At 32.7% G+C, this 25,618-nt stretch overlaps 1 protein-coding gene across 1 annotated transcript in view; it reads right to left on the bottom strand.

The window, feature by feature from the left end:
* Positions 1-425: 425 nt before the first annotated feature.
* The window catches only part of LOC140436728 (obg-like ATPase 1), a 180,326-nt gene continuing 155,133 nt past the window's right edge, over positions 426-25,618 (bottom strand). The window contains exons 9-11 of the mRNA XM_072525783.1: positions 12,448-12,544; positions 5,790-5,919; positions 426-729 (exon numbers count right to left, since the gene is read on the bottom strand). Coding sequence (XP_072381884.1) covers positions 629-729; positions 5,790-5,919; positions 12,448-12,544 — 328 coding nt within the window. The 3' untranslated portion in view covers positions 426-628. The remainder of the gene's footprint in view (positions 730-5,789; positions 5,920-12,447; positions 12,545-25,618) is intronic.

The following is a 25,618-nucleotide window of genomic DNA, read 5'->3' as shown; positions in this document are numbered from 1 at the left end:
AGTTAATTTTTAGTTGTATTTAAAGAGGAAGAATTGTCAAGAAGCTTTTATAGTGATTTAATAGATCACTTTTCACTTTATTGTCGGCATTGTAAATTTATTATTATGTCAGACCATCTAGTTCGATCATGTTGTTTAGTTTACGATTACTATGACTACCTGTTATTGTACATAAAAGAACGGTGATCACAGTCACTATTTAAAATTACGGTCATTGATCAAGGTGTGATTTAAAAATCACCACCACTACCACATAACCAGCATAGGTAGAGAAAACGACTTATTTCAAGCTGAGTTTGTGGTGCTCCATGGTGATAAATACTTTATCTTTATTACACTTTCAAGCATTAAACGGATAGCTTAGGGCAATTTTTGATAAATTTGATTTAAGAGGGAATTTATAATTTCTTTTACAAATGCTAGGATAATATTTAAAGTTATTTATTTAAGACAATGTTATAAGTTTAAAAGGCTGGTATATCTATGCAAAATTTAATTTAATGGCAATAAAAAACAGCGTCATATAACAAAAGTGTAAAGATATTTTTCAACAACTAATGCTTGCATAGAAAAAGATCATATTGATGTATAAATAAACCATAACACAAACAGTAACGGAAAGTGTTAATCATTTCTTCTTGGCCTGCAGACCTGCTCCAGCATTGAATTTGAAGAAGATTATATCACCATCCTCGACCACGTAGTTTCTTCCTTGTTGGCGGTATTTACCTAAAAATATTGAAAATTGTTAGAATACTGTCAAAATACCATCGTTTTGTTTATTTATTATGTATGGCTGTAGTCGATTCATTAAGCTTAGGAAATTTTTGAGAATCATTTTTGCTAACATACAAAACGAAAATTCCTAGCGCTAATTATTAATAGCTAAAATAAACCTAATGGTGGATATTTATATTTATCCACCATTAGGTTTATTTCTCCACTCATATAAACCCCATTCATACGACAGGACATAAAAGCTTTTATGTGTAGTGTATGTGCTTAAAGTACTGTTACGTAAAAATATGAGTCATATTAAAAACCTGTAAACATCTTGTTTATTCACTTATATGTTTTAGATTTTACGAGACCCTTAGATTAGCTGGCAGAAATCTACCTGAACGGAACCTTCCAGAAAACGGTCGAAACGATGACCCGGATTGACCTTCTAGTATAATCAGGCTGAATTCTCGACCGGCTGTATTTTGATATAATAACGGAGCTTTCATGAAGGGAACAGTTAGTTAATATCTGAAGACCCGCGCCCGCGATTTTAATTGTAGCGTTCGTATAAAATAAATTATGTATTATTAGTGATTAAATAAACTGATATAAATTATCGTGCTTTTTAATAAATTAAAATAAGAACAATATAATAAATTAAATAAAGACATAGCAGTTAAATAAATTCACAACAATACACTGTGTAAAAATCTTATTTAGTCAAATATTATGTTTATATGGAGTTAAGCCACAATTTATTGGAATGAAAATTACATCTTATGTAATTATTTTGATTCTTCATCTAAATAAATATTATAAAATTTTTATTCTACCAAGTCAAGTTTGAATGGAGAATATTAGAGAATTTTATTTTATTGCCCTGAAAGTCTGTTAATGAATTTATAAAAGCATACCTACATTATGTTGGTCTCAATTGTAAGTATTTTTTTAAAGTACGTTACATGATCTTACATGCTAAATGTGACTTGGGGCAATAGTATTATTTTCATGTTTCAAGCTGTTGGGTACGAACATTTACGGAAGAAAGTTCATTTTACTTCTTTACACACAAAGTATGATGGTAAAAGCGACATAATATTTATCGATAATTCTTCGATAAGTGACACTAGTCTAGTATATTGCGGTACTATTAATTCGTAATTGTTTCAGTTAGAATGGCTAGAAAACAGTGGTCCTTTAGGGAGTTAGAAAACTTAGGGTCAGATGAGATTGAAAATATGTTTCTTGAAAACAACGAAGGACACATAAATTTAGCATATAATTCAGATTTTGGTGGAGACAGTGACGCAGAAGATGTTTTGCCTACATCGTTTTCAATCGATGGTGCTTCAACGTCAAGAGGAATATCATTTATGCAAAGACTGTCTAAAAGACTAAACACGTCGAAAATAATTTATGACTCGGTATGATTCTGTCGAGGATCCGGACTACGTTTCTGATACTGCATCTGAATTAGAAAAATTAATGACAGGAGCATTACGAGTGAGCAGAAAATTGAGGAAAGCGAGTTTGACCAGCAAAATGGAGGAGAGGATGGAGAAGACGAACAAAATGATGAAGGTGGATCGGATAATGAAAACGGTGAATTTGTGTGGTCGAAAATAGCAAAACATCCGGTAGGCTATAATAGTTTTAATTTTAACGAAAACACATTACGCATTGTACGAGAAAATTTAGAAAAACCTATTCAATATTCTTGTAATTTTTTAAATGAAACTGTATTAGATAATATTATCAGAGAATCGAATAAGTACGCAAATCAAAAAGGAGTAAATTTAGATTTGAATACAGATGAGCTAAAGGCGTTTTTGGGCATTTTGATAATCATGGGATTCCATCAATTACTTGGTGTAAGATTATACTGGTCAACAGAAGCGAATTTTCACGTAAACCGGATTAGTAAAGTCATGAAACAAAAGAGATTTCTACACATTCCTAGATATTTACACTTGAATGACAATGAAAACATGGCTCCACGTGACAGTCCCTTTTTTAATAAACTGTACAAAATTCGTCCACTGACTAATATTCTTAACAACTTATTTTTAAATTCTTTTAAGCCTTTTCGTCATATTGTAATTGATGAAAGTATGGTCGGATTCAAAGGGCGCACGTCCATGAAACAATACATGTCCCAAAAACCTATCAAGCGAGGTTTTAAAATATGGGTAACAGGTATACAGGTACATATCCTATGGAATATGGTTTAATTTGTGAGATGTTGATTATCAATAAAATCCACTCCTCTGTCTTCGTTGTATATTGAATAAAGTATGCAATTTCCGTTCCATCTGTTCTCCTAAACTGCAACAATTTTTATGTTATACTTCAATTAATGTTTTATTATTCTTAATGCTGTTTTCTGAGCCACACTGGGTACATTCCAAGTGGCTAAAACTAGATGATTATTCTTTCGTAATCCGTGTCCTCACCGGGTCATATTTGTGAATCCAACTATTCCATATTTGTAGGTCTTTCGCAATAAGAGTATTTTACGGAATGAACTTGTTAGCCCAACTCCCAAACGCCAACCTGAAGGACCAGGGATTTTTTGTTGTGGTCTGCTTCCCTTAGGTGGTGTTTCTTTTTCTCAATTCTAGTTATTCCACTGATTTTCGGTCGTCAGTGCCTCGTTTGTTATTTAACAGGTAGTGCCAGGTAACAAGTTACCACTTGTGAATGTGAGTGTGACAAGCGAGGTTTTAAAATATGGGTAAGGTCTTGTTCCGTAACAGGGTATAATTTAGGATTTAAAATTTATGAAGGTAAGGAACCTATTACCAATAATAAGTGGGGTCTTGGTGATAGAACTATTCTGCAAATGTCACAACCGTTTCAGGGTAAAGGTTACTGCTTGTATTTTGATAATTTTTTTAATAGTTTTCCTTTGTTGCATAAATTGCTAGAAACGGATACTTTTGCTTGTGGAACCTTGCGTCAAAATAAAAAGCACTATCCCAAACAACATCTAGTAGCTGATAAATCTCTCAAAAGGGGAGAGTACGATTATTGCACAAATGATGATTTATCCATTTGCAAATGGAAAGATCGCGGCCAAAAAGCTGTACTACTTGCTAGTAATTCACGATCCCTCATCAAAAACTACAGTCGAACGAACAAATATTAAAGGTGAGAAAGAAAAAATTCCTTGTTCTCAAGTAGTACATGACTATAACATTCACATGGGAGGTGTAGACAGGTTCGACCAGTATATGTCTACTTATTCAATTCAATGGAAAAGACGTCGATGGTGGATGAAGCTCTTCTATTTTCATTTTGATGCTGCTATTGTAAATACATATGTTCCAGAAATAAACATATTGTTTTTAAAATATAAAAAAAAAATGTAATGTTTTAGACTTTTCTTAGTGTAGAATAAGTAAAATAGTCAATTTATCAAGTTTGCTCGGGACACCCGACTCATTGGCGCCACAACCTCTTAAATAGTTTTCACACCTAAATAAAAGAGGGGTAATGTTCACTTTTACGCATCAAGTAGTATTTTATCAGTTCGTTCTCACACACCGCCCTTGAGGCATGTGCATTTTAGAACACTCTCAATTCATGTATAAAATATTTCTCTACGCCGAAATCGGGCATTTTTCTCATAAATACGGTTTTCTCTTTTACGTGTGATAAAGAAAGAATTATTTGATATTGTACAGTCAGCTACGGCCGTATTGGGCCACTCTACTCTAAAAATATTTAATTATAAGTCGATAAACTTAAAGTGCTTTTATTTCTCTGGAGCTATATTTGCTCACATTAACAATCCTTATCCTTCAACGGTCACTGAAGAACCAAACCTATGGAGATACATCCACTCACAAGTCCTTTGAAGTAAGGCTTGAAATCAAAAGATTTCCAACCCTCTTATGTAGGGAGCCAGTTACAAGGCTCCCCCTCAACATATATTTTGTATCGATGCAATGTTCTTCAAAATAACAACAATGCAAAACCAATGACCCATCTATCATTTCGCAACATATTAGCCAATGAATTAATAGGAGACTGTATGGGGCGCAAAATAAAAAGTCCTTTGCCAAATTATGGTAAAGATAAAATAAATAAAATCGACGGGCGCAAATTATTTGTACTAAACCTAACTCGAAAATATGATGTAGGTAAGCATATGCCAACACCAGGAACAAAACGGAGATGTGCTTTGTGTAGCACTAAAAAAAATGTAAAGACAACAAAAATTGAATGGAAACAATGTAGTGTAGGACTATGTTTATCATGTTTCGAAGCATTTCATAAAAAATAAATATATTTTGTTTTTAAAATAAGTGGTACTTTATTGATACCATCCAACATTTCTTTCACTTTAAGTACATAAACGGTCAGTGGTTCCTAATCGGACCACCCCTTAAAACATAACTAAATCAAGAATAATTTTTTTAAATAATTTTTAAGTGTTTCCAAAGGTATCCCAAGTTATCAAATCGATCATAATAGACAAAATAAAAAAAAATTCCGCGCGTTAAAGGGTTAAACCAACCAATTGCTGTGGCATAAAAACGAATGTTCACTAATTTCGAGTAGGAACTGTCCATTGGTAAATATTTATCTGTTTTATCAGAAGACTAAGTATGTAAATTCGATTTTGAAATTATTATTACAATAAAACTAAAATATTAAAAAACTATTCTTCAAAATAAGTTCAATATTATTTTATCGAACTATACAAAATTATATCTACATTTCATAATAATTTGTTTACTGTAAATTGGTAGCTTGTTAATTGTAAATTACTATTTATGTTTAAAAAAACCATTTATTATAATTAACGACACAGAAAAGTGTACCACAAAATATAAGATTTAAACTTATTTATCTTATGAGGGATAGGCCGATTTGAAGACATATCTAAAAAAAAACGGCTGATTTATGAACAGAAATAATTTTAGTTTTGCAAATTTAACACCTTGTATCTACCTCAGAGCGAATTATTTATTTCTGAATATACAGTTATAATTTGGTACATTTTTATGAGTTACTCTGAATATAAATCCTTTAACAAAACAAAAAAGTAAAAAAATTACCTGCAGCTTTGCATGCTGCTTCTGAGCCCTCTTCTTTGAAATCCTGGAACTTCATTACTTCGGCCATGATGAATCCTTTCTCGAAGTCCGTATGAATGCGACCTGCAGCCTGAGGCGCTTTAGTTCCTTTCTGTAAGTTAAATTAAAATTAAAAGAGGGCGCACAACGTCTTTTAGGAAAATTCAGTATAATAAACGTTTAAAGAACAGTTTAATTTGGGAGGAAAATTTTTTATTGCTGTAGAAAAGTACCTACTCAACCAACTAAACATTCCCATGTTGAAATATTTTGTTCAATACTACACTAGGGAATATAAATAAAACTCTTATACCATGAAAAGTGTAGAGGTATTTGTGATGAGACATGAGACATCATGCTTAATATTCGATAGTCATCGCAGTGTATGGCATTGGATTTTTTTGGTAATTTTACGAATGTATTTGTCGTTTGTATCCTACTGGATTTGTTTTATGTTTTCGTCTTACGTCAATGAGGTCCATGATCTCTTGCATGATCCATTCTTGTTTTCTGTTATTTTTCGTGAACCCGATGTCGTGTTCCTGTATCTTTGTTATTTTCGTTTTTAGAGCAGTCCATGTTACTTCAACGTCCGTCTGTACCAAGTTCTCTAGCCTTTCTATTTCTTTCTTAATCTTGATACTTATTCCGTTTTTATTTTCAGGGTTCTTCAGTATTTTATTACATACAAATAATATTTTATTACACTTTATTAATACTTATATTAAATATATTACATTTAATTCAAAAATATTAGTTAACATCAAAATATTTTCAGTCTTATCAGACCATTATTAGTGATTCTTGTACACCTGCAAAATGCGACTTACAACTAAGTATAAAAACATTTGTTTCACATATTAAAACTTATATAAATTAGAAATTGATGGGATAATGCGGATTATTTTTAACTTTCCCCATGTTTAATAAACAATTATCAGTTACTGTATCAGAGTTTAGTTTTGTTGCGTATGCCGAAAAGCACACACATTTTAAAAAGTTTAAGACGCTTATTTAGAAGGAGGACTTCTAGTTAACATATCTTCCTCCTCATTCCCGTGCCATATGGACGGCCTCATGTAGAGATTTTCCCACCAGAGACTTCATTTGGTCTGCCCATTATGTTACAGATATTTGACTTGGTCTTTGGCCTTCTACCTTTCCTTCTACTACAAACAGATAGATGGTCTCCGTTCTTCTAGCGATGTGTCTGAAGTAAATTAGGTATGATCGGTTTACTTTTTTAATAGCCTATCTTTTATATGAAGCTCTTCCAGAATTGACTAGTTGGTTCTATGTTCTCTGCAGGACAGGCGTAGAATTCTTCTACAGACCCACATTTCGAAGGCTTCGATCTTACTCCTATCGATTTTTTTGGGAGTCCATGTTTCAGCAGCTTTTCCTTCACTTGCTGCTGATTTTTCTGCCTCCTATAGTGATTCCTCCATCCCATTCGTCTAGTACCTTTCTCATTGTATATTCAGAATATATGTTGTATAATAATGGTGATAGTATGCAGCCCTATGTAGTTCCTTTCTTTGTTTTGAACGCATCTGAATATACGCCGCGTACTTTCCTTTGGTTGAGTTTTTATTATACAGATGTCTTATTAGGTTAACTAGCTGGTTAGGTACTCCCATATTTTCCATTATACTCCAGAGGGGATCCCATTTTACTAAATCGAAAGCCTTTGTGTAATCTACGAAACAGAGCAGCATTGGTATGTTGTGTTCTCTCGCTTTTTCTATTATCTGTTTGGTGTTCAGTATCTGCTCCCGCGTTCCTTTTCCTGGTACGAATTCGCATTGTTCTTCGGCTATCTCTGACAGAAAGTTCTTGAGCTGTTCATTGATTATATGTAGCATGGTTTTTCTTGCATAAGGAATAAGGGCAATAGTTCTGTAATTACTGCATACGATTAGTGATCCTTTTTTATGGATATGGATAAAGGTTGATTCGAACCGTTTATCAGGCGATTCACATGTGATCCATATCATTTTGCACATATCCAGTATTACATTATCGATTCTTGGGGATTTTTTGTTTCTTAGTTGGTTGAGAGCCTTTTTTACTTCTGCTCCTAAGATTATTGGTTCTGTCTATCTGATTGCATGTTTCTTGTGTTCTGAGACTGATCTTTTAAAATGTCTTTGTACGGTTCTGAGCAGTAATTTTTCCATGTCTCCTGTTTGATCAAGACTTCGATGATATGCTCAATTGTGCCAGCGAAGTGAGAAGAAAAATTGAGTTTAGACTATAATAAGTTCTATCACGGAGCATATGGAAAGTGGACATAGAATTGAAATAATTTTCATTCAGATAAAATCCATCTTTTGCAATGATAATATCAATTTAAAGCTACTACAACGGATGGTAAAATGTTCCAAATCGACAACGCTCTTATACGGCATGGAAAACCCGACTCTGACAGTACCAATATAAATCAGCTAGATGCCTAGGCGTCCCCTAGACGATCAATTATATTGCGCAATATTCCTTTGAGCTCCTTATAAACTGTGCAATATTCGTTTAAACAAGAAAACATTGCGCAGTTCGTATTATTGTACAATGTTATTGTAGGTCTAACGGTCGCCTTAGAGATGTGTATTCATATAGGAATACTACGGATATTATGGGTGGAAAGACGATCAAATAAAGAAGTCCTACAAAGTTCTAACACTTGTTGGGAACTAATAACCATAAAATGTCGAAAAATTTACTAACTGGCTTACATTCTTCAAGGCAACCTGTATTTTATCTTACAACTGTAGGCAAATGAAAGGAGGAACGGTAGTTGGTTTAAACAAGCATCACGGCCCTGCCGAACACCTCTTTAAACTTGAAAATGTAAGAAAGACCGGGTAAGGTACAAAAATACAAAGAAGAATGTAGATCGACCGTGACCGTAGACCAACTGAAATATCGACATTCACAATACAAATATAAAGAGTAAGTAAGATAATAATTATTTTAAGAATAAGAATATCACAAATAACCACAATTTGATAAGAAGGGGAAATGGAAATATAATTTATAACGTGAAAAATAAAAATGGGTGGGTGATAAGACTTAAAGATTAATGAAATGACCAGGGCAGTAAAATGACAAAAAATATAATAACATAAATAACACTAATTCAATTACCAATCGGTGAATGAATATTGTCAGGCAAGGAAAAGATGGTATAATTACTTACAATTAAATATCGAACAGAATTTGCATACTATTATAAAATGTTGATCTAATTTATTTTTTTTTCCCTTTGTTAGAAGAAAACAGATCAAATTGAGTATACTTTAGAAAAACACTGTGTACTTTTGGTTTCCAATAAAACTCAACTTAGTTTTCGTCGACATACCGAAGATGATATATTCAGAACGAAAGCCCCCTATACAAAATTCATCACCATTCCGTCTACTTTTCGAGCCCATTCACGTGAAATTATTCGAAAATTTGAGCGTGTTCTTGTCGTTTTCCGTCATTCCGTATTTTTCCGGCTGGCAGAAGAGAGGTTATTCTTATGCAAATTCAGTCCAGAGACAATTTCAGAGCATGGGTAATTTATTTACTTTCGCATTGGCAGTTAAATGGGACCTTTATTTTCATTTGTAGCAATTTCGCGGAGCGGAACGCCACCATTCAACGAATATTCTAATAAGGATACTCCCGCTGTTGGATGGAAATGGTGAACTTTCCATTTTTGAGATGATGAAAGACGACCCGAGTGAAAAGTGGAAAGTCGGTCGGTATTTTAACCGGGTAATTGAGATTATGATTCATTGTGATGTTAGATATTATAATAGAAGGATATCAGCCGCGTATTTTATAGTAATGATGAATGTATATGTCTAATAAAAGGTTAAGATTTTATTAATTTAACAATGAAACTAAAGAAAAGAAAAACTTTATTGTTCTATTATTTTAAGAGCATTACTTATGAATTTATACTAGTTTAGAAACACAAATAATTGTTTAAGAAAGATTTATGAAGTAGCAAGAAATTCTGATGCAGATACTCGGTTGGGTTCTAAAGTAAATGTATGAATAAACTGTGGATGATGAAACACTTGCTTTCTTCGAAGTCTCGTAACCGTTGTGTCTAATATTAACAAATATAAGTCATGATGGACATTGTTTATCTGGAAATATTATTGTTCAGAAGCTATTTTCTTGCGACATCTTAATGCAATTGTAAGCCAAAATTTTACTTTTAAATAAGCTTATTTGACGTTTCGATTTCAGAATATCCTTACTCGGAAATTTGACTACTTCATCAGTAATTAACATTTTTCGCAAAATTGTTAAAAATATTGGTTACTGTAATTGTAAGGTAAGATTTACATACATTTACATATATCCCTTATTATAAAAATAAAATGACGTTTAACAAACGCCAAAGTGTTACCAAAATAAAATAAAATAAAATCAAAATTATACAAAATTAAATCACGTTAAACAGAATTAAATAAAATTACGTAAAATTAAATAAAGATAAATATATTTAAATAAAATTAAATAACGTTAATAGTTATTTAACCAACAAGTGTATTAATAAGGGCGATTAACAATTGAGATATTTTAACGCGTGAGCGGAGCGAGCGCGTTAATGTTTGGGGTTGTTAATCTCCATTTTAATTCACGAGTTCGTTACAAAACTTTACCGTCGACCGTACTTTTCAGAAATAAAGAAATCTTAGTTTAAATTTTTATTTAATTAACGATAAACCACAATTTTTTCAGCTTTCATTAACTTTATTCAAATTTTAATTTTCCTTAGTGGTAGTTTTATTATTGTAAACATTAATATTCGAAATAGTACAATAACTGAAATTAAAGGAAGGTATTGATAAATGATTATCTGCTGTATAGTATTTTGATAAATTTATATTTAAGTCTTCTTGGACCTCTGTAAATTATGTGATAGAAGAAGAAGCGGTGTTGCTGAAGGAAGTACTTTGACAATTTTTATTGATATTTTGTCCTAAGAGTTTTTCAGCCGTCTCAAGTTTATTCTGCATAGAATTATCTATATAACCTTCTGCTACAGCAGTCGATTTCTAGCCACCTAGTCTTTTAATAGCTGAAAAGTCTGCACCACTGTCATACAGTATTGAGGCAGAGGAACGTCTAAAACAATACCCAGTGTAGAGATGCGGGTGCTCTAATTTTAAGAATTTAGCAATAACGGAAGGAATTTTGGAAAACGTATTTATGCCAACTGGCTGTGTGGAACATTTGTTATTTTTATAAAAAATGAAAAATCGTTTATGTGGTGTGTGTGCCGGTCTTAAAGTAAATATTCTATTTGTGTGACTTTTTGATACTTTTATTGTGACAAGAAACTTTGACCCCAAGTCTTGAACGTTATTTGTTTCTAATTTCAATAGTGCGTCCTTTCTTAACGTACCAGCCACTCCGAAAATCAATGCAACCTACAAAATGAAATGTTATGAAATACGAGTATTAAATATATAAACTTAATTAACTGGTTTGCCTTTATCATTAGAAACAAGTCGTTAGGAGCATCAGAGATGAATTTCTGGACTTGTTCTTTTCAATTGTTTTTGATTTCTTTGGTACATAACCTGTTCTTTTTTTCTAGATAAACATAATTAACTTATTATATTTAGATATATCAATGTTTGATTTTAAACTTAAGGTTGATTTTAGCATCGAATATTTGGGCCACAAACTTGCTATTAGTCCTTTTTCGGCAATGTTTGAAAAATATGTCAACAATACAGATTCTGAATATCGTATTATTTTTCTCTTGTCACACCATGCAATAAATTGAGCGTATGTTTTTTCGTACAACACTCTGCTTTTTTCAGGCAGTAAACTTAAAGATATTTCATTTGCAGTTTCTGCCACTTCTGGTGGAGTTAAATTAAACTCTTCGTCAATCCATCTTTTGATTTTTCAAATACACATAATTTTAAACAATAAAGTAAATAATGACATACAATGACAGATAGTACTAACAGCGGCTACTTCATTTTAAACTTTTTAGTGGTAATATAAATAGGTATATGTTTGGTTGCCTATACAACTGTTCACTGCCAATCACAGAGTTTTTAATTAATTTATGCAAGCAATGTATGTTGTGTTGAGTATAATGAAATAGTTCATTAATAGAGAATCATTCATTAATAGGGGTCATTAATAAATGATTTTGAGGGTGTTAAAATTGATCATAAATGGACGGTCGACAGAAAAGATAATTAAATAAAATTCAATAAAATTAAGTGACATTTAATAAAATTAAATAAAGTTGAATAAAATTCAACAAAAAAATGAAATAAAGTTAAATAAAATTCAACAAAATTAAATAAAGGTAAATATAAGAATTAAATAAAATTAAAGAACGCTAAAAATAAAATTAAATATAATTAAATAAAGGTAAATAGATTTAAATAACGTTAAACAGAATTAACTAGAATTAAATAAAATTATATAAAATTAAATAAAATTAAATAAAATTAAATAAAATTAAATAAAATTAAATAAAATTAAATAAAAATTTTAAAGAAAAAAATTAGGATTTTTAAAACTTTAAAGGGCTTAAATGTGTGGTCATATGATAAAAAAATATTAACAATTCAGTAACTTGCCAAATCACTAGTTAAATATAAATAATTACCTGAATGGTCCAAGCCTTTACTTCGTCAGCTCCAGCAGTGAAGAAATATTCTAACTGCAGCGTTTTGTATCCTTGAACAATGATTTTATCTAACGCACTGCAACAAAAATGCATAATGATAAAGAAGCAAATTTTGATAGTTAATGTCACATGTTCCAAAAAGTAGAAAAAGAAAACAACCAAAGGAATCCAGATTTAAAAATCGATATTTTAATAATATTAATAAAAATTTAACAGCAAATAAAAAATATATAATTACAAATATATATATATATATATATATATATATATATATATATATATATATATATATATATATATATATATATATATATATATATATATATATAAACTGCTAGGCATAAGTTAGGGATATAGTTAACAAAAATACAACAATTATACAACTGCATAAATCAATTAACTCACTTATCTACATAAAAAAATAACACTATTTTTTTGATTTTTTTATTCAAAAAAGTAAATAATTAAATTAAATTAAATTTATAAGTTGTTTCTAGTTTATTAATCTCTGAAATGAAGCCGAAAAATCACTTGAAAAATCGAACAATTACTGGGTGCTATTTTTAAGTGGAATATCCGGGGGAAGTGAATAGAAAGGACTATCTCGTAATTATCGAAACTTTTACTGCATCATGACATTTAAGCAAAAAAAGGGACTTTTTAATTCATTTCAATATTGTAAAAAAACTACGCATTCTAGATAAAAACGTTCAACAGACGACTGTCTTGAAATGAAAATACTTTCTCTTTAAAATGAGATTTTCTAAATTAAAAAATGTTTATAAAAAAAAATTGTTTATAGTTATTAAAATAAATAAAATAATTTTAAAATACATTTCATAATGTGAGTTTTTATGTATTTACTACATTTGCGAAATATGGTCACCATCGTGAAGTATGCATCAACATCGGTCAAGTAGTTTTTTAACAATTATATTTGTTTATCCTATTTGAAAGAAAAATAGATCATTTTCAAATGGCTGTACAGGTGCTTTGTTAAGATTTTAAATACACTTTCGCTAAAAATGGTAATCGCATTTTTCTTTTTGCTGCTGTTTGACATTACCAAATTAACAGAAACATTTTCGTTTCTAATGAATAAATAAAAAAATTGTTACGTAGAGATATTTGTAATCATTTACATAATAACCAGTAAAGTCAGCTAGGGTTAAAGCCCAGTTGATTTCTTTTCATAAATACATGCTTCCTCCATGTTAACCGTGTCGAGGTGCATACCCAGTTATTTGATATGATTTTTTGTTATAACTCTTGGTTATTTAAAGATACTGGTGGGCATGTGTTTTTTCTATTAGTGAATGTTACATGGAATGACTTGCTCTCGTTTACTGGTATTTATAAAATGGTATTTTGTTAACATTGGCCTGTAGTAGCTGGCAAGCAACATTGGGGTTTGGGTGTGAAGCTAAAATTGCTTCGTCGCCTGCGTACGTTGGCGTCATGATATCGTTGCTCGTATTTAGATCGGCTATAAATATCAGGTAGAGAACAAATCCCAGAACACTACCCTTTGGAACCCCTGTTTTGATTGGATTTAGAGTTATGTACTGATCGTAATGTCTTACTAGGAAATGCCGGCCATGGAGGTAGGACTTGAGGATAAGGAAATAATTTAAGGGAAGGACTTACTCGTTATTTAAAATTAATATACAGAAACAGTTCGCGCAACTGTCTAACATTGTATTTAAGCCGTATTAAAAAAAAACTGTTTAAATAAACGTTATTAAAATTTCAAACAATTTTTCACAGAAAATCAGTAGTAAATTTAAAATAAAGTTGAACTTACGAATATTTGGTTTGCACCTACTCCCACCCCCCTTTGTCTCATATACGTTTTTTACGGTAACTATTAATATTCTTATTAACGTTGTTATAATACCTATGCAAACGGATATTAAAATTAATATAATTTATCGCTAAGGTGAATTTGTGATTTGCGTGACATTAAAAAACGTAATTATCCCTAATAAATAATAAGTGAAGAATCAGAGAATGGGAGTTCCGGCATCAACATACCTGCTGAATAATACATTAGAAAAAAAATTCAATCTGCTCTCGCCCATTTTAAAAAATAACGACCCAATGACAAATTCATTTCGATTTCTGACCACGATTCTTCTTCGCCGGCCCGGTATCTTTTCGTCGGTAATGATAGGTTTCGGGATCGAATCCTTCGCTTTATCTATCTCCAATCCAGGTCATTCTCTCTCGGAAAAAATCAACTAGATAGAGAGGAAGAATAACATAAGCGCAGATGCTATTATTGTCATTAAGTTTAATTTTTCCATTGTGGGGACGTATAAGGCATCAAAATGAGATGAACCATTTACGTCGGCCAATGTGGGCCGGAATCAGAATAATTTATTTTTTGGTTAGTTAATCTGCACGTAATAAAAAACAATCCTTGAACATATTTTCTTCTACGGTGTTAATATATAATAAAAAATATCTCCGAAGTTGATTTTAGTGCATCGTTATGTCATCAAATAGCGACGTTATTAGTCCAGTCGTCAGAGAGTTGACATCTAAAAATTATACGAACAAGCTGAATTTTGCCAAGAATATCGATTTTGTGACTACAAAAAGTAAGCAAAAAAGTTTACCACAGCTACCCCCGACTTACCCCTAAAAGCCGCCCTCGTAGCGGGGGAAAATCGATTTTCCATGAATCTGTATGTCTTAGAAAAAGTTATAAATAAAAGTTCTAGCAACTCGACGGTAAAAATTCGATATATTTTGCGACAAAAATCAAAAAATAAAAAAAAGCGTGTTTCTTGACATTTTTTATGATTCTCATGAGATCAATAAAATTGATCAATTCCATTGACCGGTGGTAGTGGAATTTCCATTGCTAGAGCCTAATCTTTAAAACCTATGACATGAAATTTCGATTATAAGTTTTGACAGCAAATATGACACATTTGAAATATGCCTAAAAAACGCAGATTTTAAATTTTCACATTACAAACGATCGCACCTAACGGGGAATACCTAGACGAAAACGGTATTGGGTGGAATTTGTAGCTGAAGTTGAAAAGCGTACTTGTCAATCATAAAGGAGCATTTTGAAACGTTTTAGATTGTTTGTAATATGAACGTTTAAATTCACCGTTTTTTAGGTACATTTAAAATGCCTCTCATTTGTTGCCGTAACGTCATGCTATAGGTTTCGAAGATTAAGCTCTAAAAATGAAGACTCGATAGTGACCGGTCAATGACAGTGATGAATTTTATTGATCTCGTGAGAATCGTATAAAAATGGCAAAACTCACGCAACATTTATTTAACACCTTTATAAAAACTGACCTTATTTGCGGCAAAATATAAAAATTACATACAAAAGCTGCACTCTTCACCTTTAAAAAGCATTTTGATTTTGGTCGATAGGACTCTCTGATCAAAAGATATCAAATTTTTACCGTTGACATGTGATCATGAATTTGATGATAAAACTGATCGTTAAGGAAACTAAATGAATTATATAATAAGTAAGTTATCGAGAATAACATTTCACGAAGAAAGATGGACTATTTATTAACACAGAACAAACTAAAAAAACTGTTGCTTCTTATAAGATTAAGGTCCGGGGGTTTAAGGAACATCATCGCCTCCTCATTCCTTGAGCTCTTGTCAGGGCGTGGTGACACTCTAATATATTGTTAGCTTGCTGTCTACATTGGCTGCGATCCTATGCCAGATGGGCTTTCATGTACAAATTTTCCCACCAGAGTCTTCAGTTGGTCTGCCCATCGTGTTGGAAATATTCCTTGCTTTCCTTCTATTACCAATAGTTCCATGGTCCCCGTTCTTCTATGCCGAAGTAATCTAGGTATGCTCGGTTTACTTTTTTTACTAGCCTGTCTTTTAGATGAAGCTCTGCCAGAATTGACAGTTTGGTTCTGTGTTCTATCCAGGACACGCGAAGAATTCTTCTGTAGACCCAGATTTCGAAGACTTCAATCTTCTATCGATTTTTTTCAGTTTCAACCGCGTATGTCGCAATGGGAAAAATAAGTGCATTAAAGAACCTGTGCTTAGTATTCCTTGTTATAGTTCGTTCTTTTCATATTTTATTTAATTTATCTGTTGCGGTTCGGGCAATAGCTAGTTTACGGTTGATTTCTAAAGAGCTATCGCCCTTGTTGGTTATCAGGGAGCCCAAGTATACAAATATGTTTTCTACTTTAAAATTCGCCACTTGGTGTATGTGCGTGGGGTATGTGATGTATATGTAGATTATTATTTGCTCTGTCTACGAACATTATTTTTGTTTTACCAGTGTTAATCTTAAGTCCGAAATCTTTGTTAATCCGGCTTGCTCGTTCTTCTTATTGCGCCGTCTTCTTTTAAAATTGACGATTTAAATGGCAATTGTAGCTTTGCAAACTGCTGCACGAAAGATTTCTGCGGATGAGCGGTCAAATCAGATCTTTCAGCCATGAGTTATGGCGTCTCAATCATTGTATTTTCCTCTCTTTGATTATTCTTAGTAATTCTTTTTGTTTGCTCATGCGCCGAAGTACCTCATCGTTAATAAACTTTTGGGTATCCATGGGATTCTCAGCAACTGTCATATATATATATATATATATATATATATATATATATATATATATATATATATATATATATATATATATATACCTCGAAGGCATCTTCTTGTAAAAAATGTTTTCCTGGCTTGTTCGATTCTTGTCAAAATCAAATGCTTTTCGATAATCAATAAAACATGCACATATATCTACATCTATATCTATGTTTCTAAAATGAGCTTCTCGAGTTCCCAATTCGTTTCGAAATCTGAATTGAGTGTTACTCATCTAGAACTTACCCTTCTTGTAAATTCGTATATGGGTGATTCTGAGAAAAGTTTTAAGGACATGAGACATCAAACTTAACATTCAAACATGTAAAAAGCCTTCGATAATATAGAAATATGTGTAACCGCAGAGGATCTAGTAAATTGTCACATATATTTAAGATACATGACGGTAATCCAGAGAATGTAGAATGTAGACCGAGATTAACAAACACGATCAAGTCGAGAAGTAAGATAAGAGTATATAATTTAATCCAAACGATTTACTCTGACGTTGGAAGATTCTTTTAATCCATGCAGAAGTCTTAGGTTCAATACAGATGTACTACTGGCAGCAACACACTGATTAGAAAAAGTATTGAATCTTTGACAACATATAAGGACAGTAACCAAAGTACTGAATAAGATAAGAATAAATAAAAGAATAAGAATGGGTTAAGCGGCATTTCAAATATTTTCATAGACCAGTAATAGCCAAAAAGTTCTTTTGAAATAAAGAGCGAAGATATTTAACTAATGTCTCGTACTGTTCGGCCTACGAAGTCCATACGTAGATATCCATCAGCAAAAACTCACATGAACTGCTAACTGCAAAAAGGGGACTTCTAAATCAGCTCATTATACTTCTCACGAAATGCAACATCTTGATTCCACACTTTATGTGTAGAAAATGTACAACATGTACAAAGTTAAACAGGCTGATCATAAACGTAATCGTAACTTGTGAAGAGTTAGGACTAAAAATAAAAAATAAATTTTTAAATGACAACGCAAAAGAGTGGTTGTTGCTGAGTTGCTAGTTCATAAGCCAATATATCTTTACCTATTATACCTGCGCAAGATCTCTACTATTACAGAAAATTTACAGTTAGTTTCGGAATTCATAATTTGAAAGATGGACCGATGGTCTATGTTTACCAAGAAGGAGAGGGTGGCAAAGGCCCGAACGAGGTTTTAAGTCTTTTGAGTAATTATATTGAGACATCCATTTTATGTGACCCTCACGTAAAAAAATTTAAAATTTGTGTTAATAACTACGCTGATCAAAATAAAACCCAACCTATTGCAAGGTTTATCATGACACTTGTTGAACTAGGTAAATTTGAGAGCGTTGAATTGCTCTATCCGATTAGGGGTCACTCATACATGCCGTGTGATCGAGATTTTGCCCTGATCAAGAGAAAGCTAAAGAAAATTAGCAGGCTGTATCTGATAGAAGAAACTCTTAATGTAATAATGAGTGCTTCTAACAACCCGTCAAAAATTCGCGTACATCTGCTGAGACACGATGCTTTTCTCGACTTCAGTAATTGGTGGCCACGTTATTATAAAAAAACGTGTCTTAGTAACTCATCCTGTGGAATAAAAGTTCTCAAGGAAAGAAAAATAAGATTTCAAATTTCAACTTACCATCACATGAAATGCGATAGAGCGGAACCTGACATCCTCGCATGCAGTGAGTTTATTAATGGTGCCATATCTGAGAAGTTTAACATTCGAAAAATAATCGAAGAAGTAATAGTTTTGCCTTCGACGCGAGCTTACTCTGAAAAACGCCCATTAATGGCATCCAAGGTTGAAGACATTAGAAAAATTCTAAGATTCATCGACGATGACAATATCCAATTTTGGAGGGAAATAACAGAATGGCCCACTGTCCACCAAGTTGACAATTAATACTTAGTTTATTACTTATAGAACTGGTACTTTATATTACTTATTTGTAATGGCAAATAAAGGCATTTTCTGGCAAGTAGTGTTTATATTATATATGTATTTAGCACTTTGCTTTACGGTGTTGAGACATGGACTCTTAAACAGAAGAATGTTAAAAATCTTGAAACCTTTGAGATGTGGTGCTACCGCCGGATACTAAAAATAAGTTGGGTGGATAAAATTACAAATGAAGAGGCAATACGCAGAATAAATACCGATCCAGAAGTTATACTGAATATAAAAAAGAGAAAACTTGAATACTTTGGCCACCTGATGAGAGGACAAAAGTACACATTCCTACAAAATATAATGCAAGGAAAAATCCAAGGACGCAGACATCCAGGCCGTAGAAGAATGTCCTGGATGAGAAATTTAAGAGAGTGGTTTGGCTGTACCACTAACGAATTATTCAAAACAGCAGTAAATAAAATTAGAATCGCCCTAATGATATCCAATCTCCGATAGGAGAAGCACTCAAAGAAGAAGAAGAAGTGTTTATATTATTGAATTATTCCTCATAATTTTTATTTGAATTACAGTTAACTGCAAAAAGGGGACTTACAGATAACATTAAAACGTGAATATTATACAAATATAATTAAAATTATGTACCACTTATTTACATCATTGTATATAAAGTTATATTGAACATGTATACGAAGTTTCCCGGTTCTCAGTGATTTGGTTACATAATTATTTAGTTTTTATCTTCTCCTGTAAAATTTACTTTACTTTACTTATGCAGATACCCCCTTTTTGCAGTTAGCAGTTCACACACAATAAAGAAGACTAAATGGCCATGGAGATATAAACCCCGGGGATATCATTGAAAGACAGAAAAGAAAAATAAATAGATAACGCGCAAGACAAAGACTACAGACGGCGTTGAAGACGCTTTAATTATAAAATGAAGATACGTCAATTGAGAAAACAATTCGGATTCAGATTTTCTGAACATAAAAAAATAATTTAGAAAAGTTCCAGCTTGTTGCTGTTGCTGGGGACTATAAACAAATAATCAACTAGAATTTGTTTAAATAAAGTTCCAAATATTTGACATGATAAATTACTAAATTCGCGTGTTTTTTCTTTAAGGTTCAACAAATAAAAAAGCTGAGACGGTACTGTGATAATGTTAGGCCCAAAGGAAACGAAATTTCGATCGTTAAAATGTACTTTTTGGTCGTTAGTGTCCATTTAATGAATTCGAGTGTCCCTAAATATTTCTAAACATAGGTTTAACGTTTTATTAAAAAATTTTGATGAATAGAGATAGTTTTATCAATGGAGAATGCGGTCCAATTGACGGGCATTTCAGGTCATTTCTTGAGTTCGAATTATGCGATATATCATTATAGTGACATCAGATACATAGGCTAAATTTTAGAAAGCGCAAGTGTGAATAAGGCAGGTGAAAATGATAATTTGAAAAAAGGGCAATCTGCAATTGCTAGGGCAGGCAATTGCAACTGGCTATTTTTAGTAGAAACAATATAAACTTCAAGGCTACTTGTGTACAAAAAAAATATGCAGGTACTACTTGCCCGTTGGTGTTGAGTCTATAATTTTATTACTTAAAATGACTTTATGAAATTAAACTAAATTAAATTTTAATATTATAATAAAAAACTACAGCAGTCACCAAAGAATTTCTATTAAAAAAAAAAAACAGAAAAAAAAGACAAAAGCTGGAGTAGGAATACTTATCAAAAGGTCGTTAAAAAATAGGGTTAAAATATGAGAGCCAATTAAGGAACGAATAATTAAAGTTTAGATAAATATAGGTATAAAGTACGGAAATGGTGATTATTGGGGTATTTGCTCCAACTGGCATAGGCATGCCATAAAAATGGAATTTTATGCAACAACTCGCTATACTAAATAAAATTTAAAAAAAAGAAGTTAAAATTAATTAGGTAGTAGGAAAGTTAGAAAGGACAAAATAAATGATATGCAGAGGATTGATAGAAATCTACGACCTGTACAATCTACACTACCACGCAAAATTAACCAGACACATAAAATTCCAAAGTTTCGTACATTTAGTTTTGTTTGAATTGCGCTATATAATAATTAAATATATTTATCAAAATATAAGTTGTCTTTATCCATTCGTTTTTTAAAAGTTTGTCATTTTTTGTGGCTGAAAACAAAGTTTTTGTTAAGATGCCTTTGATAAATCGAATATTTGCTTATAAAATAATGGTTTTTAAATCGATTATATTCCTTTTTGGTGTATTGTTGGCTGCTTTTTCGGGAAAGAAAAGTGTTTTAACAAAAAATAATTTACAATAAGGCCAGATCAAATAACCCAAGCTATTGCTCGGCATAATGATGGTCGTTCCATTTGGTATATCGAAGAAATTATCGGCATTCCGCAAAGTACAATAGCCGATGCTTTACAAAGATTTTGAGAAACTAGTTCTTACTCAACACGACCTAGAAAGGGAAGACCAAGGTTACCAGAGGATTGAAAGACCGGCTTATTAGACTTTTATTGACTAAGTGCTTTGAGAGCTCACAGCAACGAACTCCCTGATGAATACATTGACATACAGGAGGCAACACGCCTCTATTATCGTCGTCGCAATAACTTTTAAATGCTTACTTCGAGCTTGCCTAGACAGGGAGGGGGGGATCGGTTTTCTGTGGTTTCCCGATCCCATTGCACAATGATACTTGTCTATTGCAGAGGATACAGCCACAGCTGCCCTTACGCGATCGCGTTTCAACCCATTTATTAATCTATCAATTTGTAAACATACATATTCACATATACACTAATTTACTCTTTAGAACAATAAATTCTGAAAAGGACCGTTTAACCAATGCCCCTTGATTTTCCAGTGCGCTCCTCCGACGACAAGTCCAAAAAAAACCACCAGTGGAACCAAGAAGCCAGAAAGAAAACAACAGCCAACACAAAAAACAAACCACGTCCTGAAGAGGTGGAAAACCTAAAACAGGACAACATAACACCTTCTTCTTCTTCCTATGCCGTCCCCATTAACGGAGGTTGGCGACCACATTTTTAAAAGCTTCTCTGTCTTTTGCAACGTGGAATAATTCGTCTACAGTCATGTTTGTCCAGTCTAGAATATTTCGCAGCCATGACTTCCTCTTTCTACCTATTCCCTTTTTGCCATCGACTCTTATCGTTCTCAACAATTTTTTGTCTCGACCCATCCTTCTCAGCACTTCCTCATTGGTGACCCTGGCAGTCCATGGAATTCTCAACATTCTCCGGTATATCCAAAGTTAAAAGGCTTCAATCTTCTTAACTATTTGCGCTTTTAGTGTCCATGTTTCTACCCCGTACAATAGTTGCGACCAGACGTAACATTCAACAAACCTCAGTCTCAGCGCAGTATTCAGATTTTTGTCACAGAACAATTGCTTGAATTTTAAGAATGCTGCCCTTGCCATTTCTATTCGTACCCGGATCTCTTTGTCTGGATCTAATTCTGTGTTGATGGAAGCTCCCAGATATTTATATTTGGTCACTCTCTCTGTTTGCTGTCCACCAAGAGTTAGTTGTTCATTATTTATTGGACTCCTTGATACTATCATAAATTTGGTCTTATCTGTGTTGATATCAAGTCCCATTTGAATGCATTCACTATTTATTGCATCTAGTAAAGTTTGTAGTTCTTCTATACTCTCAGCCATAATTACCGTGTCATCTGCAAATCTCATGGTGTTTATGATTTCTCCACCAATTCTTATTCCCTCTTTTCTTTCCCATAAGGCTTTTCTGAATATGACCTGTGGGTACACGTTGAAAAGCGTCGGAGACAAGACGCATCCTTGCCTAACCCCTCTCGCAATCGGTATATTATTTGTTTCTATATCGTTCACCTTTACTACTGCTTTCTGGTTCCAGTATATAGCCTTAATAAACTCAATGTCTTTTTTGTCTAAATTGATGTTTTTTAATTCATCTATTAACTTCATATGCTGCACTCGGTCAAAGGCCTTCCTAAAGTCTATGAAGCATACATATGCACTCTTGTTATATTCCCGACATTTCTGCAAGAGTACCGTCAACGCAAATAATGCCTCTCTTGTACCCATGCCTCCTCTGAAGCCAAACTGAGTTTCATCTATCTGCTCCTCACATTTCTTATAAATTCGGTTTTGAACAATTTTCAAGAGAATCTTTAAAGGGTGGCACATTAGGCTTATCAATCTCATGTCATTACATGATTTGGGATTGTTGTTTTTTGGTAGAGGTAAAAATATCGATTTAAGCCATTCTTCCGGGATGTTGCCCTCTACATATATGTGGTTGAGAATTCGGGTGTCTCTTTATATTACCATCATCTAAGGCTTTTAACAATTCAACTGGAATTTGATCAGGACCCGCTGCTTTTCCTTGTTTTGCATTCTGTAGGGCATTCTTTACTTCTGAGGGTAAAATTTGTAGGTATTGTTTTTCTTCACCTATATCTTGTTCAGTTTCTCTCTCGTTATGGAACAGATGAATTATATATTGTTCCCATACTTCCTTTATTTTGCTCTCTTCAGTAAGTATTTCTCCATTATTATCTCTTGTTATGAGTGTTCTTCTTTGTCTGGTGTTGCCTGTAAGTTCTTTCATTTTTTTATGTAAGTTTGAGGTGTCATGTTTGTTGCTGAGTTCTTCCAATTCCTGGCATTCTTTGTTCATCCATTCCTCCTTAGCCTTTCTGATTTCATATTTGATTTTATTCTTGATGGTTTTATATTTATTTTCATCTTTATTTTTGTCTTTTCTTTTTTCAGTTATTAGCTCAACTATTTCCGGTGTCATCCAGTCTTTTTTAGTGGTTTTCTCTTCTTCGCCCAAGACCTCCTTTCCCGCTTTTAGTATGGCCTTTTTCATATCTGCCCATTCAACGCTTCCTTCAGTTAATTTATTTATCTCTGCGTTTAGTTGCTGTTGGCAGTTGTCGTCTTTTAGGTTTTTGATGTTAATTTTGGTGGTTTTAACTTTTTTCTCCGGTTTCCTGAGTTTAATGTTAACGTTTGCTAGTAATAGATTATGATCCGTATCTGCATCTGCGCTTGGATAGGTTTTTGCACTTTGTACTCCATTACGAAACCTTTTGTTTCGTAATGGAACAAAAGGTTGTGAAACATAACACCAGAAACAAAGAAAACACCCACAGAGAGAAGCAACTAACAATGAATTATTAGACCAATTGAGAGCTCACAGTTCCTGCTAAAACTTTGACTAGGAAACTGGGAATTTTCATGGAATCAAGTATCACTTTACAACATACGCAGTAGAGTAGAGAAAACAAAATTTATATAATTATGTACCTGCTACAGGCCCTTTTTTATAGAAGACTGTCAAGCCTGGTGTACAAAGATTCCGATTCCTTGAAAAATGTATGGTTTTCGAAAGTAACGGTTATATTAATTGACAAAGATGCCATTCTCTAGAAACCAAAGTGAACGAGTTATCATTCAGTGTGCTGGACATGAAATTATTGGTTTTTATTTTGTTGGAGGACTAAAATCCAGTTATTGCCAATAAAGCGCTTTATGAGGATGTGCAGATTTCAGACTAATAAGTCTTATGAGTCAAGTACTTAAAATTCTACTAAAAATAGTTCACAACAGATTATAAAAAATAAATGTGAAGAATAAGTGGGATACAAGGATGCACGCGGGACGTTCTGTCTCGCACTTTGTCCCGCGGGATAGGAAGGGTCGCGGGTGAGCGATTTTTCTGCTGGATGATACTCTGTACTGCGGGACGTCCGCAAAAACTGCACTTTTATTCTTATCGGAATGATTTGGTAATTAAAGATATACAAGTATCTGAATTATTTTTGCAAAGTAAAAATATTTATAGGAATTAAAAGGTTTTCTAATTTAATAAGTCATACTGATGAAACATATAATTAAAACATTTAAAATAACAGCAACTTTTAAAATGTTTTCGACAATTCTTTTTGATTTATTGCGATGCACGTCTGGTATGCAAAATTGTTTTGATTTAGGTCCTCTTATTAAAACGACACTCGACATTACGGCGACACCAGCAGATGATGAAAACTTTGAATCTCACCGTGAACGTGATAAATAAAAAAAAAACTTTTTTTTCTCTTACTTTATTCTGTATCACTAAAACAAAATTAAAACCATTCAGAATCCAAGAATCAGAATAGGAATTACTAATACCAATAGGTTTCTTAAAAAAAATTGCAAAAAAAGTTATAGACTGAATAGAAGGGAAAAGTATGTCACGCTTCACGCAACACTTATTGTAGGATTACGATAAGCGATAATAACCTCTTTTCAATAACTGTTTGTAAACACGATGAGTAAGCCTCAAAATCGTTATGAAGTTTTTTTATATATTGCAATTGCAATTATGCACGAAAATATCGGGCAAAACCAAACCAGTTAAACAAAACGACTGGTTTGACAAGGAGTGCCAAGAAGCAACAGATAACAAAAATAGAGCATAGCTAAATCCAAATTAAGCTAGATGCACAAGAAAAGCAAAGGAGGAATACCGGTCCCTAAAAAGGGAAGAAAAAAAAACATGAAAAAGACAATTTGAAGAAAAGCAGTTAGAAAACATAGAATGGCTAAGAGATCAAA

This window comes from Diabrotica undecimpunctata, chromosome 3 (assembly GCF_040954645.1).
Source record: "Diabrotica undecimpunctata isolate CICGRU chromosome 3, icDiaUnde3, whole genome shotgun sequence".
Classification (NCBI taxonomy): Eukaryota; Metazoa; Arthropoda; class Insecta; order Coleoptera; family Chrysomelidae; genus Diabrotica; species Diabrotica undecimpunctata.
This window is presented reverse-complemented; position numbering and strand designations above follow the sequence as displayed.